At 32.1% G+C, this 16,161-nt stretch overlaps 3 protein-coding genes across 3 annotated transcripts; 2 read left to right on the top strand and 1 right to left on the bottom strand.

The window, feature by feature from the left end:
* Positions 1 to 2,501: 2,501 nt before the first annotated feature.
* On the bottom strand, positions 2,502 to 4,292 carry LOC103864161 (S-protein homolog 8-like). The gene has a single exon (XM_033290073.1). The coding sequence runs from the start codon at positions 3,707 to 3,709 to the stop codon at positions 3,311 to 3,313; it is 399 nt and encodes a 132-aa protein (XP_033145964.1). The 5' UTR covers positions 3,710 to 4,292; the 3' UTR covers positions 2,502 to 3,310.
* A 234-nt stretch (positions 4,293 to 4,526) lies between these two features.
* LOC103864160 (ribulose bisphosphate carboxylase small chain F1, chloroplastic) lies at positions 4,527 to 5,608 on the top strand. Its single transcript, XM_009141922.2, has 3 exons — positions 4,527 to 4,799; positions 4,956 to 5,090; positions 5,178 to 5,608. The coding sequence occupies exons 1-3, from the start codon at positions 4,629 to 4,631 to the stop codon at positions 5,415 to 5,417; spliced, it is 546 nt and encodes a 181-aa protein (XP_009140170.2). The 5' UTR covers positions 4,527 to 4,628; the 3' UTR covers positions 5,418 to 5,608.
* Positions 5,609 to 10,838: 5,230 nt separating this feature from the next.
* On the top strand, positions 10,839 to 12,570 carry LOC103864158 (LEAF RUST 10 DISEASE-RESISTANCE LOCUS RECEPTOR-LIKE PROTEIN KINASE-like 2.7). The gene is made up of 2 exons (XM_009141920.3): positions 10,839 to 11,331; positions 11,418 to 12,570. The coding sequence occupies exons 1-2, from the start codon at positions 10,839 to 10,841 to the stop codon at positions 12,509 to 12,511; spliced, it is 1,587 nt and encodes a 528-aa protein (XP_009140168.2). The 3' UTR covers positions 12,512 to 12,570.
* Positions 12,571 to 16,161: the final 3,591 nt, after the last annotated feature.

The raw sequence follows: 16,161 nt of genomic DNA, 5'->3' as shown, positions 1-16,161 counted from the left end.
AAATAAGTCTCTATAATATTATTTGACAAGTCACTTTCTTAGGTGTCATGCTCACGTTCACTCTCACGGTGGTTGATTACTATGATATCCTTAATGAATTAAAAATAATTAAATTTTAAATACTATTATTTCCTTTTTAAAATTTTCTAAATAACAATATAAAACATAAAGGAAATATAAGTAAAGTTTAAAAATATTAAAAACAAAAATATATGTATATATAATATGATTTCATAATAAAAGGAAAATTCACAAAATACTAATATTTCATTTAAAAGATTATTTTTTAATTTTGAAGTAATAAAACACTTTCCTTATATCTATATATTCTTAGATGAAAACAAATATTTGTATATAGTGTGATTTCATTAAAGAGAGATCATACAAATGATCTTGATATTAGAAAAAAGAAAAAGATGTTTATGGTTATGATTCAAAATATTTTTTTCGTCAAAAAAAAAGATTTTTTCTTTAATTTTGAAGTAATAAAACACTTTCCTTATATATATATATTCTTAGATGAAAACAAATATTTGTATATATTTGTATTCAAGATTTTTATTCAATGTGATTTCATAAAAAGGAAAGTCTGGAAAAATAATCTTGATATTAAAGTAAAGAATTAATCTTCCTTTTTAGAATGTATCAATTATGTTTTTATGCAATTTTGTACTATCATCACTTTATTTTTATAATTTTATTTTTGAAAATTTACATATACCAAACTTCTAAATCCTATAAAATTAACATAGTCCCTGGCTATTTACAAATAGTCAATTCATAAATATATATATATACACATCTAAGATGTAAACCAAACTAATGCAATGAATACAATAAATATGATTTGGTTGAATTAGATTAGAAATAGTTATACTGAATTTGACGGAATATATGTAACACAATATACCTACAAATGAGTAACTAGACAATTTCAAATTTGTTATACAAAGTCAAACATTAAATAAAAAATAATATATTTCCATTTATAGTAATATTTTTATACATATAAATTATGGATGACTCAAAATATTACTAAATAAATACGAAATTCTCAAATAATATTATAAATATATTAACCAACTATTACAATTAAGTATCATTGTTATGTTTATTTATGAAACTTTAATCGATCAACATTTTAGTTTACTTTTACCCTTTGATTCTCAAAACAACATATACTAAATTATACATAAACTTTCTAAAATATATATACAAATCTAAGACAAAAATCAAACTACATGAAAATAACAAAAGTAATAAAAATTTTAATATGTAAAATAAAAATATCTTAGTTAAATCGAAAAAATAAATGTTATCTAATATATCCAAATAATAATCAAACAGTCGAGATATTATATATCCACAATAATACGTCTAATTAAAATAACATAAGATTATTTAAAATAAACCATGTATATTGATTACAATATAAATAACAGAACAAATAAAATTAAAATTAATAAATTAATAAATTATTATAGTGTAAATAAATTATTATAATATATTTACTTTATAAATATTTACATCCGTGCATGAGCACGGGAAAATCACCTAGGCCAATATACTATAATAATTGATTACTATTTACTTTTAATTTTAAATTAATTTATAATTTGTATGCATCATTTATATTAATAATATTATATTTCTTTAATTATACATATGATTTTATATATGTTATATCTAATCTGTTTTGTTGTTTTTACAGTCTATTAGTTATCATTTGGGTAAATTGGATTGCATATCTGAATTCAAGTGTAATACTTTCGGGTACCCAAAATACTTCGGTTCGGATCGGGTTCGGTTTTGGTTCTCTAGATACCAAAATGTTGAATCTTTTCGGATATTTAATCAATTTCGGTTCGGGTTCGGTACTACTTTTTTGGATCGGTTTCGGTTCTTCGGATTCGGATTTTTTTTTTCCAGCCATACTTTGGACGACTTCTTTAAGTAAAAGAAACGATTATCTTTTATAGGACTAAGAAATTGTACTTCTTGTTCCGTTTTCTGATGTATTTGTTTGACATCAAAATTATGTTATTACTCAACAAGAGGTGGTTTGAAAAGACAGATCGAAATAAAATAACCAATAAAATAAAATCTCTATGAAAAAATCGTGCAGTCTTAGCTAAAATACATCGATTACATTTTTAGCCCGAATGATGTAAGAAAGCTTGAAATCTTCTTTGTAGCACTGCTATCCCTTTCAGCTTTGTTGAGAAGCTTGACCATGCCTAAGGTTTCTTCCTTTGATATTAAAAACACATTTTCTAGCGCACTTACATGAATGGAAATCTTGCTCCATTTGAGAGGGGAATATACAAAGATTACATAGCATATCTGGTGCACAAGTTCTTTTCTCATTGAATTAAAAAAACTGTTCACAACACCATCTCTGAATTCTCTAAAGCTTAGATGCAAAACTATTAGCTCTCAAGTTTTTTTTAGAGCACTACATTCACTAAACATTAAACATTCAGATTACACTTAGAAGGAGAGTTATACAAAACTCTACAAACATAATACAACAAAGCATAAAAGATAGCAGAGTAGAGAGAAATCTAAGATAAGGTGACACCGAATTCATAGTAAAAATCAGATGCGTCAAAACAAGGTTCATGACAACAAAGTTTGTGATTTAGTCACTTTGAATAGTGACATTAACGAAATTTATTGCATTTCCAGGCTCCGAACAAACCTCTACACAAGTTTATATTGTAATCTACGTTATGACACAGTAATTTTTTTAAAAGTAAAATTAAGATATTTTATATAAAATATAAGTTATAAAGTGTGGTATAATTATTTTTATAAATGATTTTTGTGCAATATTGCACGGATTCTTAACCTAGTAATAATAATAGAAAAATTAGAAAGTGAACGTCAGTTTTTTCTTCTGGAAGAATATTTACAGAAATTCTGAAATATTCACATATTATGTGTCATTTAATGAGTAGATTTATTTATTTTTAAAATAAATTATTTTTTTAATAAAATTTAACTTAAGTAATTAAATTATATTATTAGTAAATTATTTGAAATACCCTATAGAGAAATCATGTGATAATGATGCTCTCACATGCTTGTAGATACAAGTATTAAATTAGTTTATGCTTAGGTATAAATCGTGGTATTCAATGTTAAGAAAGTCAATATTATTTATACACAGTTTTTCACTTATATAATAAGTTAAATTTATATTATAAATGTGCTTTTTATTATTTGTTACAAAGGTTTCCTTTCCACAATACACAATAAATAAATTATTTTTGTTAAACTTAAAACAAAATGAGCAACTTATCAGTTATCATTTCCACGTATACTCTAACTTGGGCATTTTTTGGCCATGTGTGAAGTAAATTCCATCTTCTCTAGCATCCCAAAAGTTCTTTTTACCGTAATGAACTATAAGACCACCACCTTCATATCCGGTGAACCCTGCATGGAACTTAAAATTTGGCCCTTGCCATAGGTCACAAAAGAATTCTGTTTTAATAACACTGTCATGAAAACTGAATTCATAGGTTTCTCCAGGCCGTAGATAGTGGAAGCCTAGATCGTCGTCGTTAGATATACAATTAATCTTCAAGATATTGTTTCGACCAAGAGAGTTCTTAAAGTGCACGGAGTTTTTTTCATTCCACTTTGCGTTACTCAAACCTATGCACAATCCAATAGTGAGAAGAAAACACGAGAGACGATTCATTGTGTTGATTATTTGTAATGGCCTTCTTCTATAGTTCTTTTAAATTTAGAAGTAATCCGTAGATAACCAAGAGGGAAGATGTGTAATATATATATATATATAGTGGCGTTACACGGATAAGCACTCATTTTTTCTCTATTTTTAAACATCTTTGTTTTGACTAATATTAAGAAAACGTTGATCGCTTTTACTATTTTTCGTGTCCTTATCCGTGTTGCTGTTTTGCATCTATTTAAAGAGTAGATGCTATAGTTTTTTTACGGCTTAGACTAGATGCTTTTGGTAATTTGTTTCAGTGTTCAGCTTTGACCCCCTTTTTTTGGTGTAAATGTTAAAATTCAGCCTTCAGCTTTGACCTTTGTGATATTATATGAATGACTGTGTTTATGTAAAATTTATTGATTTATAAAACTCTTAAGAAAAACTATATAATAAAAAATAGAATTGTTACTCTTCTTCGTTTGAGTATGAACATAATCATCAATAGTGCTCTCATCACTCATAAGTTATAACTAATGACGACATTACATGTCTGATTCAAGTAATTTAATTTTCTTGTAGTACAAGTCCACGAAGATTTAAATGTAGGTCATGCGTCTCATTTCTTTTCTGCCAAAAGGAAGGAGCCAAGAGAATCGGCTCAAGTGGACACTAGTAACCATACACATTCACTCATTACCTTCCAAGAAAAGATAAGATAAGAAAATTTTCTGCCACGTGGCCTTATCATAGTGGTCTGTATCGATAAGGGTGTCAACACCTTTCCTTAATCCTGTGGCAGGTAACGACGTTATCATCAGACATGAATCCCGCACTCTTTGATCTAAGGGCTTTATGCCTCATGCCGGCCTCACTATATATAGATGACCAAAGGAATAGACAAACAAGTAAGTAAGAGAAAAGAGAAAAAGAAGTAGTAATGGCTTCCTCTATGCTCTCCTCCGCCGCTGTGGCTACCTCACCGGCTCAAGCCACCATGGTTGCTCCATTCACCGGCTTGAAGTCATCCGCTGCATTCCCAGTCACCCGCAAAAGCAACACTGATATTACTTCCATTGCAAGCAACGGAGGAAGAGTTAGCTGCATGAAGGTAAATATCACTAGAGTTGTAGGCCCGTCCTTTATTATGTGGAACTGGTACATGTGAAAGTCCGAGTGAACAATAGTATATAATAACGTACCGGATTGAAAAATGTGTATATACAAAAGGGAATTCCTATTTATTAACTGCAAATGGGATTTATAGGTGTGGCCACCAGTCGGAAAGAAGAAGTTTGAGACTCTCTCTTATCTTCCTGACCTTACTGACGTTGAATTGGCCAAAGAAGTTGACTACCTTCTCCGCAACAAGTGGATTCCTTGTGTTGAATTTGAGTTGGAGGTAATAAAAACAAAATTTTGTTTACTTGTATCTAAACATCCATTTTATACCATGTGAATCCTGATTTTGAATGGTATGTGTATATAGCACGGATTTGTGTACCGTGAGCATGGAAGCACACCTGGATACTACGATGGCCGTTATTGGACAATGTGGAAGCTTCCTTTGTTCGGATGCACCGACTCTTCTCAAGTGTTGAAGGAAGTGCAAGAGTGCAAGACGGAGTACCCTAACGCCTTTATTAGAATCATTGGATTCGACAACAACCGTCAGGTCCAGTGCATCAGTTTCATCGCCTACAAGCCACCAAGCTTCACCGGTGCTTAATTTCCTTTCTAAAACAATCATATAATAATCTATACTCATTTCACTTCCAATTGCCTGTTTTTATCCTCTTTGGATTTCTGTCTGGGACATTTTCTATCGGATTGTCAAATGTCTGATTTATGGATATATATATGTAATTTCTATATCGTTGCTTCTTCTTGGTTATTTTTATGGCAATGAGGTTTTAAATTTTTATCCCTATAAGAAAACAGACCACATAACTTAACAAAAAGGTTTCGATAATGTTAGTGGTATAAATGAATTAAAATATAAAAAATGTATCTCAATATTGAGGTTGTTGATTTATTCCCGTGACAATGTGTTGGAAGCAAAAGAGCCATCTTCATAGATCGAAATCCTAGTAGATAAGATCTCGTCCGCTTGGGATTGGACAACCTGTTTTGTTGTTAGACAGATCCTGAATTTGACCCATCTGCTGGTTAGTGTGCGTTTTCACCTTCAATATCAAATAATCTGGAGAATTCTTTGTTTTGTTACATTTATAAAAATAATAACTAGATCTTGACCCACATGATCATGCAGATTTTCTTTATTAATTTAAAAGTAAATATTAAAAAGAAAATTAGATTTAGATTTTAAATTAAAAAATATTAAAAGATATTATTAAAATGCAATATTAGAAAAAGATACTTATGAATATTTTTTCAGATATCTTATTTTTAAAATATCAAAATAATAGGTAATATATGACATATATTTAATAGTAACTAAGTTAATTGTAGGAGAAAAAATAGAAAGTTAAATAAATGGCATGGTCCAACGTAGACTATTTGTAAGTAGATAAAAAGTTCTTATGTTTTAATAGTATTGATATAGAAAATAATAAATAAATGAAATATGAATTGTATAAATATATAGAAAAAACTGATAAGTGTATTTTTGGGAAGGGAATTGGTGGACTCCGACTTGTGGGTATACAACCCTTTCCAATGAATCACGATGGTCGCTACGCCGGTTACCTGAGTTGGTCTAGAAAGTAGCATGTGCACTCGTTAATGCCAAATAATCCTTCAATTCCTCCCAAACAATTGGGTTGATTGACTTTGGCCTCTTGCCGACAACCCGCTTCTGTTTCTACTCATTGATTTGATAGTTGTCATGCTTTTTGTGCATGATGGTGGAACGCATTTTCCACCTGATCGAGTCATGGGCTACAGTTTCCAAGTGAACTCTTATTAAAATATAAATAAAAATAATATTAGTTAAAAACTGTTAAGAGTCAATAATCATGAATCAAACAGTTAGAAAAATTAACATCGATCATCCGTTGTCTTGTCCATGTATGTCAGATAAGCGTGTTTCAGCATTATATACATCATCTTCAAAATACTTTCGCTAATTCAGTTGCTTGAGTAATTGAACCTAAGAAAAAGAATTAAAGGAATGTGTAGTTTAAATAAAGAAAAATTTACCACATCGCACCGTCGGCTCATGAGGATGGAGTGTCGTCAGAAGTTTTCGTCTAGGTTGTTGAACTAACTCCGAGACGCTCATGGTATTTGGCACTTCCCAAGAGACCAGGGTTTGAAAATTTGGTGCGGGAGAAGATACAAGAAATCCAGACGCTGATACAGTATTCACACCAATTTGGGTGGGCCGTTGTTGTCGAGCGCCTTGGGAATGTTTCCTGCATTTCCTGCCATATAAAATTAAAAATAAATTTTGTTAACAGAAAAAATAATCCAAAAACTATTTAATTTTTTTCTAAAATCAATTTTAACAAAACATTTTCTAAACTTTTTTAAAAATTTACAAAATGAGAAACAAGTTTTTTTTAAAATGTATTGAATAATTAATTAATTATATAAAAAACGTTTTAGTTAGACAGACACTTTTAAATAATTTAACAACGAGCAATGAGTCATCGTCCACTCTCCCGTAGAGTGTCGCCTCTTTACTCCTCACCCATTTCGAGTCATCGCCCACTCTCCTGTAGAGTCGTCGCCCACTCTCCCTAGAATCGTCACACACTTCTCCATTCATAGTGTCTCTCCTGATTCGTGTCTTTAAAGCTCTTCGTAACAAAGTTGCCAGTAAAAAAAAATTATAAACAATGAGAAAAAAATTACGTAAAACTAGCGAAAAGGTTGAATAAAAAATGGTTAAACGTAAACAACAAATAGTTTTTCGACAAAAAAATATTTTCATCATTTCGTAATCCAACGACACCAAAATAACCGTGGAGTGAAATGACGAGATTTTCAGGAAACACTTAAAAGACCTAAATCATAAAACATTTTGAAATGGAAGCCCAAATCAATGAAGGTTTACTTGCTTTGAGAGGAATAAGGGAGAAAAAAAAGGGAAAATGAAGATTTCCGAAAATGATAGACTTGGATATTGGAGATAATTGGGGGTGATTGGTTAGGCTGTAACCGTAGAAAATTTACTTTATAATTTAGTATGTAGAATTTTTTTATTTAGCTTTAAGAAATGTAGCTTTAAAATTTCCTACAGTTAAAAAGATGGAGCTTTAGAAAATAAGATTTTTACAACCATTTTTTGTATGTTTTTGCTGTAGTTTTAGTTTTTTGGTTGTACCTTTAAAACTAAGATAAAGCATAATTGGTAGTATTTAAGGTTGTAAATAAAAATTAAAGCTAAAGTCACTTCTTACAACTGAACCAATGACTCATAAAGAGAAAAATAGAAAGATGATAGATACAAGTCTACGGAAAGAGAAAAATAGAAAGATGATAGATACAAGTCTACGGAAAGATGGAAAGATGGGACCTAGGATGAGAATATAAACAAGCCGAGACAGAAAAGAGACGGTAATATGATAGATACGCATCAACTCTACTCTTTGCAATTATAAACTTATGATTTTACCTTTTATAGACTGTTTACATATGAACTGTGACTCACATAGCAATTTTGATCATGCTTAAACACTTATCATAACCTTGTCAAAATCACACGTAACTCTAACAAATTAAGGGCTAATTGTTGGGGTAAATATCAGTCATAGAAATATCGACGTCTGAGATCACTTAAAACATAGCAAAATGTGTTGTTCATGTAACCGATCCGGAAATGTTTAGAGAATAATTCTACATACGCTGCACCAGTTTAAATAACGATATATCAGAATAGGCTTCAGTTTAAATAACGATATATCAGAATACGCTTCGTATAACTCTTTCCGGAAAGTGTATAAAATAATTTACCACGAACAAGGATTATTCGGAAAACATCCTTTCAAAAGGATTTAATGAGAACCTTATTTTATGTAGAACATTCTACGGAATATAAATTTCTTAAAACAAAATTAATACGAAATAAAATTTCATAAAACTAAGATAGACAAAATTTAGAACATCTTTTGTATAAGTTACTTCGGAACATTTTTCACGAAATAACTTTTGTTAAACAAAACGATACAGTTTTTACGAAACAACTTTCATTAAAAAAACTCTACGTTTTACGAAATAACATTAATAAATTGAATGGGGTTACACGGAACAACCAACGGAAGACAAGAAGAGACAACAGTGAACCTGCTCGCCCTGACCACGTGCTCGCCCATTTGCCATCGTCCGGACGTCCTTGCCCGTTTGATCCCGTTCACTCCACTCATCCTTCGTTCCTAGTCGCCACTAGTCCTTCCCACTCCTCCTAGTCCTTAAGTCGTCGCCTGTTCGTCCCCGTCCACTCCTCCTCACCACTTCTCTAAATTTATAGTAAATCGGAAAGTTGGCCAACCTTAGAGAACTAAATGAAGAAGAGGTCAAGACAAGAGAAAAGAGAGATACATTGACCATGAATTCTTAGACTCCACATGTTCTGCATCCTGATTTAGCCTTAGAGAACTTAGTTTTTAGGTGGTTTAGTGTAGCATATCTAGTATTAAACGCAATATTGCCATGATTTGTTGTTTTATTCTTTGTATCTGGTTATTTGACGAATTTTGCGAAAGCATTTCAATCTCTTGTATAAAACAAACTATGTTTGGCTTGATCTTTGAAAAGGGGTACTTAGGTAGCTTTTCATAAAATTCAGTCTAAAATCGGTAGAAACTCTTTACACATTTTTCTGTCTTTTCAATTTGTTGTGTTTGTGTGATTATCACAGAAACTATGGTTCCCCAAAAATTATGTTATTACAAATTTTGATTACACTAGTTTTCTCTCCCACAGTTTTCAACAGGCATTTGTTTTTTTCATGAAATTGGATACAGATCCTATTTAAATTGGTTTTATAAACCATGGCCCGCAGCTCAAAAGTATTGGAAGAAGCATGGATCAGAAGTTTTAGTAAACCGAAAGCTTCAAATGACTCTTTACAAGGAATATCCAAAGAAATGGAGTTGTGGGTTCAATGATTGAGTCTTTCTTATACGTTAACACGAGTCTCCACAAGGACTAGTAAATGAAAGCTTCTAAATATTATGGGTGAGTGCTAACAATGTATAAAATATATACTCTCCGAGTTTATTTGTCACTTTCACTCTTGACTTGGCCTTTCAACATATCCAAGTCTCCCATGCATTTTGTATTTGTAAATTTTATTTTACATTTTCTTTAAACTTAATTCCATTTCTTTATTAAAAAAGAATAAGTTTATTTAGTAGACACAAACATAAAGACTTCAAATCAAAATGCAAATTTGGATTTCAATATTGTATGTCTTAATTGAATTTTAATCCAAATGTTTACTTCGTTGAAATTAACAAAAGGCATATCTTTCTTGTTGGAGATGGAAAGACTCGTCCGGTTCTTACTGTTCAACAAGTAAATGAAATCTTATCTCTTTGCATTTAATTGAAATTTAATGTTATCAACTAGCAACAAACTCGATAATCCATTCAGACTATAATTGGTTCTGAGCTTACAAAAAGTCCTTATCCAGGATTCGTATCTGTAGGGTTAACGGAGACTACTAGTCTGAAGTCCAGTGTTCTCACCAAAGTGTGAAACAGAGACCTTTCTTTCATTTTTTTTTGGTTAATAAACAGAGGACCTTTGTTTCCTTCTGAAAAATTTTCTTGTACTGTTAATCTTCCTCATCACAACAGTTTCTCCAAGAAACAGAAAGAATTATACTTTAAATAAAATGATGGATACTCCATCACTAGGGGTTTGTTTTGTAACGTTGTTCATGTTCCTGTTTCATTATGTTCCTTGTGCTCTAGGCAACCAAGCTTTCTTGTCATGCGACTCTGTTTTTGAGTGTGGAAACCTCACCGCAACATTCCCCTTCTGGGGAGAGAATCGTGGTGAGCCTTGTGGCCATCCATTATTGAAGCTTAGCTGCGACAGAGTTTCTAACAAAACCTCTATAAATATCTCCAACATCTTTTTCAATATCCTTCACATAGATAACACATTCAAAACTATTAAACTTGTAAGACAAGATTATTCAGTTTCCTTCTGCTCTACTCTATCATTTACCAAAACAATGTTTCCTCCTAAAATCTTTCAGCTGTTTCCAAATTACAAGAACCTCATCGTTTTCTCTAACTGCGACCCTCGCTTTCATTACCTTGAGAATTTCACTTGTTCAAATGGGGGGACTGGTTCAGTGTATCACAATGAACATTACTACCAGTCTTGTCGAACAATCTCGGATGTTATTGTTCCTGCAGGTTTCATACCTGAAAAAGAAGCCTGGAATTTGGAAAATGTATTGAGAGAAGGATTCGAAGTGAAGCTCGATATCAATGAGAGACCATGTAAACAATGTTTAAAAACCGGTGGGTTTTGCAGTTTCGACAAGTTTGCAAATCAGTTTTGCTGCAAAGAAGACTTTTCTTTTTATCCTAACAGGATAAAAGAGTTCTCCGGTTCTTTACTTGGAATCAAATGCATAAAAACAAGTTCTGGTGAACTCCCAAAGTCTTCGGCTGGAGCTGATCCAACTAGCTCTACTTATCTCTTGACGGGTTCTAGAGGTTAGTTTTCTAGCAATATAAATTTTGCTTATATCTTTCCAATACAAAATTTACCTATATATAACACTAGTCAGTTTCATGTGCAGTGTTAATCCTCATTATATGTTTGACATTATTGATTCTATCAATGCTCATATACTTTCTGAACAAGATAGAAGCATTAGAACATCCAAGAATAGAGAATTTTGAGGAACTTATACCGCTGAAACGATATAGCTACGCTGAGGTGAAGGAAATAACAAACTTGTTCGCTCAAGAAATCGGGAGAGGGGGATATGGAATTGTATATGAAGGAAACCTTTGTGAAGGGCTCAAGGTTGCAGTAAAGGTCTTAAAAGAATCCAAGAAAAATGTTGAAGATTTCATTAACGAAGTGGCGAGTATGAGCAGAACATCCTATATCCACATTGTTTCTCTGCTAGGCTTCTGCTACGAAGGGTCCAAAAGAGCAATTATATATGAATTTGTAGAGAATGGTTCACTCGATAAGTTCATAACGAGCCAGCCCTCCCTGCGCATTGACCTTGGAAAGATGTATGATATTGCACTCGGAGTTGCAAGAGGCCTTCAGTACTTGCACTATGCTTGCAAGACAAGGATTGTTCATTTCGACATAAAACCACAGAACATACTGCTGGGTAAAGATTTCTGTCCCAAGATTTCTGATTTTGGACTCGCCAGGCTCTGTGGGAGTAAAGAAAGTGTCTTGTGGATGTCAGAGACAAGAGGGACCATCGGTTACATCGCACCCGAAGTGTTTTCAAGAATCTACGGGAGAGTCTCTCACAAGTCAGATGTGTATAGTTATGGAATGTTGGTACTTGAAATGATGGGAGCAAGAAATAGGAACACTGTATCAGACAGCAACAGTAGTTCAATGTATTTCCCAGATTGGATCTATCAGGGTCTTGAAAAGGGAGATTGTAAAAGGTATCTAGAAGATCAGATAACAGAAGACGAAGATGAAGAGTTTGCAAGGAAGATGATTCTTGTTGGATTGTCGTGTATTCAAGCATGCCCATCAGATCGCCCATCGATGAACAGAGTTGTTGAAATGATGGAGGGAAGCTTAAGTGCTCTTGAGGCTCCTCCTAAGTATCTTTTGCATTTATCTGCATCTCCTATGCCTCCATCTGCACCTGAAGATAAAAATTCAATCTCCTTCGAGGAAAGCGCATGAAAAATTCATCACTATAGTATATATATATATATTAAAAGCAATTTATTACAAAACCAGTATATGGTTGAATCCATAGAAATGTATTTTAAAATATTATATATTTATCAATACATGTATGTTAACACAATAACTAAACAAATATTGATACATATATAATGCATAACATGATTAATAATAATAACACTTATCATGCAAATACAATAGTATTTTTTTTAATGCTGATTTATTATAATCTTACAATTATGATATAGGAAAGATTACATAGACGATTAGACAACCGACAATACTACTTGCCTTATGAAGATCTACGCCTAACTGCATCACCTGAGCCGTCTTATGAAGATCCACGTCCGGCCAGATTTACTTGCACCATGTTGAAGATCCTTTGCAAGCATTTCTTCCGTAGTCTGCATAATTGTTTAATAAACCGCTCTCTCCGGGACTTGAAACATGGATTTCCTGTAATCTGTAATAAATTACATAGTCTGGGATTCGAACCCCAGACCTAGGTGTAGAAGCCTTTAAACCTTAACCAATAGGCTACGGTGCTTCCACAAATACAATAGTGTTAGGATTTTAATATTTGTTCGATTTTATTATTTGCATGGTGAAATTCTAACATTATTTTATTTGCATAATAAATATTAATTATTATTACTAATCAGATCATATGCCAGTATTAACTCTAGAATATAATTAAATGTTATTATTATTAAGTATATTATAAAGGGCAATTGTCAATAATAGCACCTTTTGAAGTTTATGTCACAAAAATAGCACTAGAAGGAGAAAGTCACAAAAATGACATTCATTAAAGGGTAAAATATCTCCAATACCCTTGGTTTAAAATTAAATAAACAAACAAAAATAAACAAAATAAATAAAATAAAAATAAAAATAAAAAAAAATAAAAAAAAGAAATTTTTTTATAGTTTCAGATTATGTGTTTTCAGATTCAAAATTTTTATAATTTTTTTTTGAAATTTTTTTTATTTTGTTTTTCAATTTTTTTATAATTTAAAAATACTTTTTGAAACTGTTTTTAAAATTTTTATTTTTTATTTTAGTATTTATTTTTTATAAAATTTTAAACCCTAATTCCAAAACCCCACCCCTTAACTCTAAACCCTAAGGCTTGGATTAATTAACCCAAGGGGTATAAGTGTATATTTACCTCTTTAATGAAACCTATTTTTGTGACTTTGAGCCTTGAGTGCTACTTTGGGAACAAAAATTTGGTTTGGTGCTATCCTAGTCTTTTTCTCTATTATAAATGGTTATTTGCAACTATAATTATATATTGATGGAATAAATATATTTTTGAAATTATCCATATCTAATAATATTTTGATGGAATAAAAAGAGAATTAAATATCTTGTTATGATATTGTTATGAAAATACCAAAAAAAAATAATGTAAGCAATTTTCCAAGAATGATCCATTTAAAATATCACACATAAAAAAAATCATGACTTCTCTTTTAATATTACAGATAAACGGCACAAAAAAAATACATAATGGATCCACATAAGAATACAATATTGACAATCACCCACAATGGTGGATCTAGAAAGTTTTATCTTATGCGGTAAATTTTCAAAGGAAAAAAACGAGGAGCATTGAACTCCATGTTTGAGATTGTAAGGATGACATATCTATACTATACTAAAAGCAGCATATGCTGAGTCTTTAGGCTGCCACGTCACCCAAAATAATCAGCCAATCATGACAATTCGTTTGGACACGTCATACAGGTTTAAGTTGCTTATGGGCTTCACGTTTTCTTTTTATTTGGAGTGGGCTTCTGTGTTTTGTTCGCATCTTTATGGCCTTTATTTATTTTTTTCAGCTTTTCCGTGAACCTGATGAAGACGGAGGTCACAAGATTTGACAATTGAAACTTCTCTGACTGCTTCACAGAACTTTTGTCTTGAACAAATTCTATGGAGAAGAGAGAATTGTAGCAGAAAGATCAATCTCTGTCAAGCCTGTTTTTCTCTGCGAATGTATTTTTCGCTTACCCTTTTTAACATAGTGTGGTGAGAAGCTACTGAATTCATTGGATTGTTATCAAAATGAAAATGATTTATTCGATCCCATGCACTTGGGGGCTGTGAACCGTGAGTTAGGATAGTGGAATTGGCAGGGGCTTCTGTGATTTTCTACTCATTAACTGGCAGGGGCTTCTGTGGTTTTCGACTCATTAACTGGCAGGGGCTTCTCTCGGTTCTTCAAAGATATCTGTCTGGGAAAGACAGAGCTGCGATTCCAGCTTCGATGAGTTGATAAGACATCAAATTCTTAAATCTGCGATTTTTATACATTACGATTTGATTCCAGTTACTCATAGCAGATGATATCAACTTCCTAAAACGTTTTCTTATGTCCTTACGGTTCACTGTGATTCATGGGTACAGTTTTTGAGAAGAATGTCTTGCGATGATTTGATCTTGAACGTGTCTATCAGTTTCAGGTATTTCACGGGTTTTCCGCCTCTGTTGCATGTTTTCAGGGAGGATTATTTGGGTAATTGAATAAGTTCTCTAATCCTTTCGCTTATTCCCCCCTTGAATTATATGGCAGAAGTTCCATTTTTGATGAGTTATTCAGGTTGATGTCACGACTGGACTTAATGGTAAGTTTTTTTGTCTCCTACACAATTAGTTCCTACATTTTTCTTCTTGACCAGCTGCCCAGTGATCTAATATTTTATGTGATCCTCTTTGAAGGTGGACTTCTCCGAGTTTGTTTTCTTTATGTACCGTGAGAATGGAAATGAGAGTATAAGTAAGAGCTTTTGTTCTTTTGAATCATTGTTTTGGTTACCCTCCGCAAGAATATGTTGCATTATGACAATAGAGATAATGCCAAAGATCCACTCATTGTTGTACACTGTAGGTAAAGCTATTACCACATAAATACCGGTTTTGGTTGGGAGATTTGGATTATTTATTGTTTTGTGTTTCACCTCAGGTGCTTGCCCTGTCTTCATAGATGAATTTGTTGAGCATATGTACAGGTTTGGAACCAAATATAGAGCTCTCTTCCTCGACACATTTAAAAGAAAAAAACTATCCTATTGTTATTGATAGCATTTTAGGACCGTATAAGAACATTGTCCTCTAATTGTGGTGCTACAGAATCTGAATCACACCTTTTTAAAGATCCTCTTTCTGTTGTGTTTGGTTTTTATGCTCTTGAGAGATTTTTAAAGTTCACTACAGTCTTATTATTTTCTTCTGCTGTTATATGAACATCACATAGATTATTGCCGCTGCGACACGGGATTAAGAAGTGTTCCAGGCTTAAAGAGAAAAAATCTTAAGACGATGAAGAAGAAGTATCAAAAACTCAATACTCTTATCCGTGGCCAGTCGCCATACTTGAAACGAATAAGATCAGACAAGTGTCCAAGATGTTCATTCAAGTCGTATTGCGTGATCGAGTGGAATCGCTCACAAACGTTTGTGAGTCATTGCTAATATGATAAGTACTTATAGAAGCGTAATTAAGATGCTTTTGTAAAAAAAAAAAGTTGTCATCTAAGTAAATTGGTTGAATTCTGAGAGGATTAATGCTTATTTTTTATAAGATTTGGGAGAAAACCATGGATTTCCGTAGTCTAGATCAATGTTTGATATCTGCTAGC

Source organism: Brassica rapa, chromosome A04, assembly GCF_000309985.2.
Source record: "Brassica rapa cultivar Chiifu-401-42 chromosome A04, CAAS_Brap_v3.01, whole genome shotgun sequence".
NCBI lineage: Eukaryota > Viridiplantae > Streptophyta > Magnoliopsida > Brassicales > Brassicaceae > Brassica > Brassica rapa.
The sequence above is the reverse complement of the archived record's forward strand: the minus strand, read 5'-3'. Positions and strand labels throughout refer to the sequence as shown.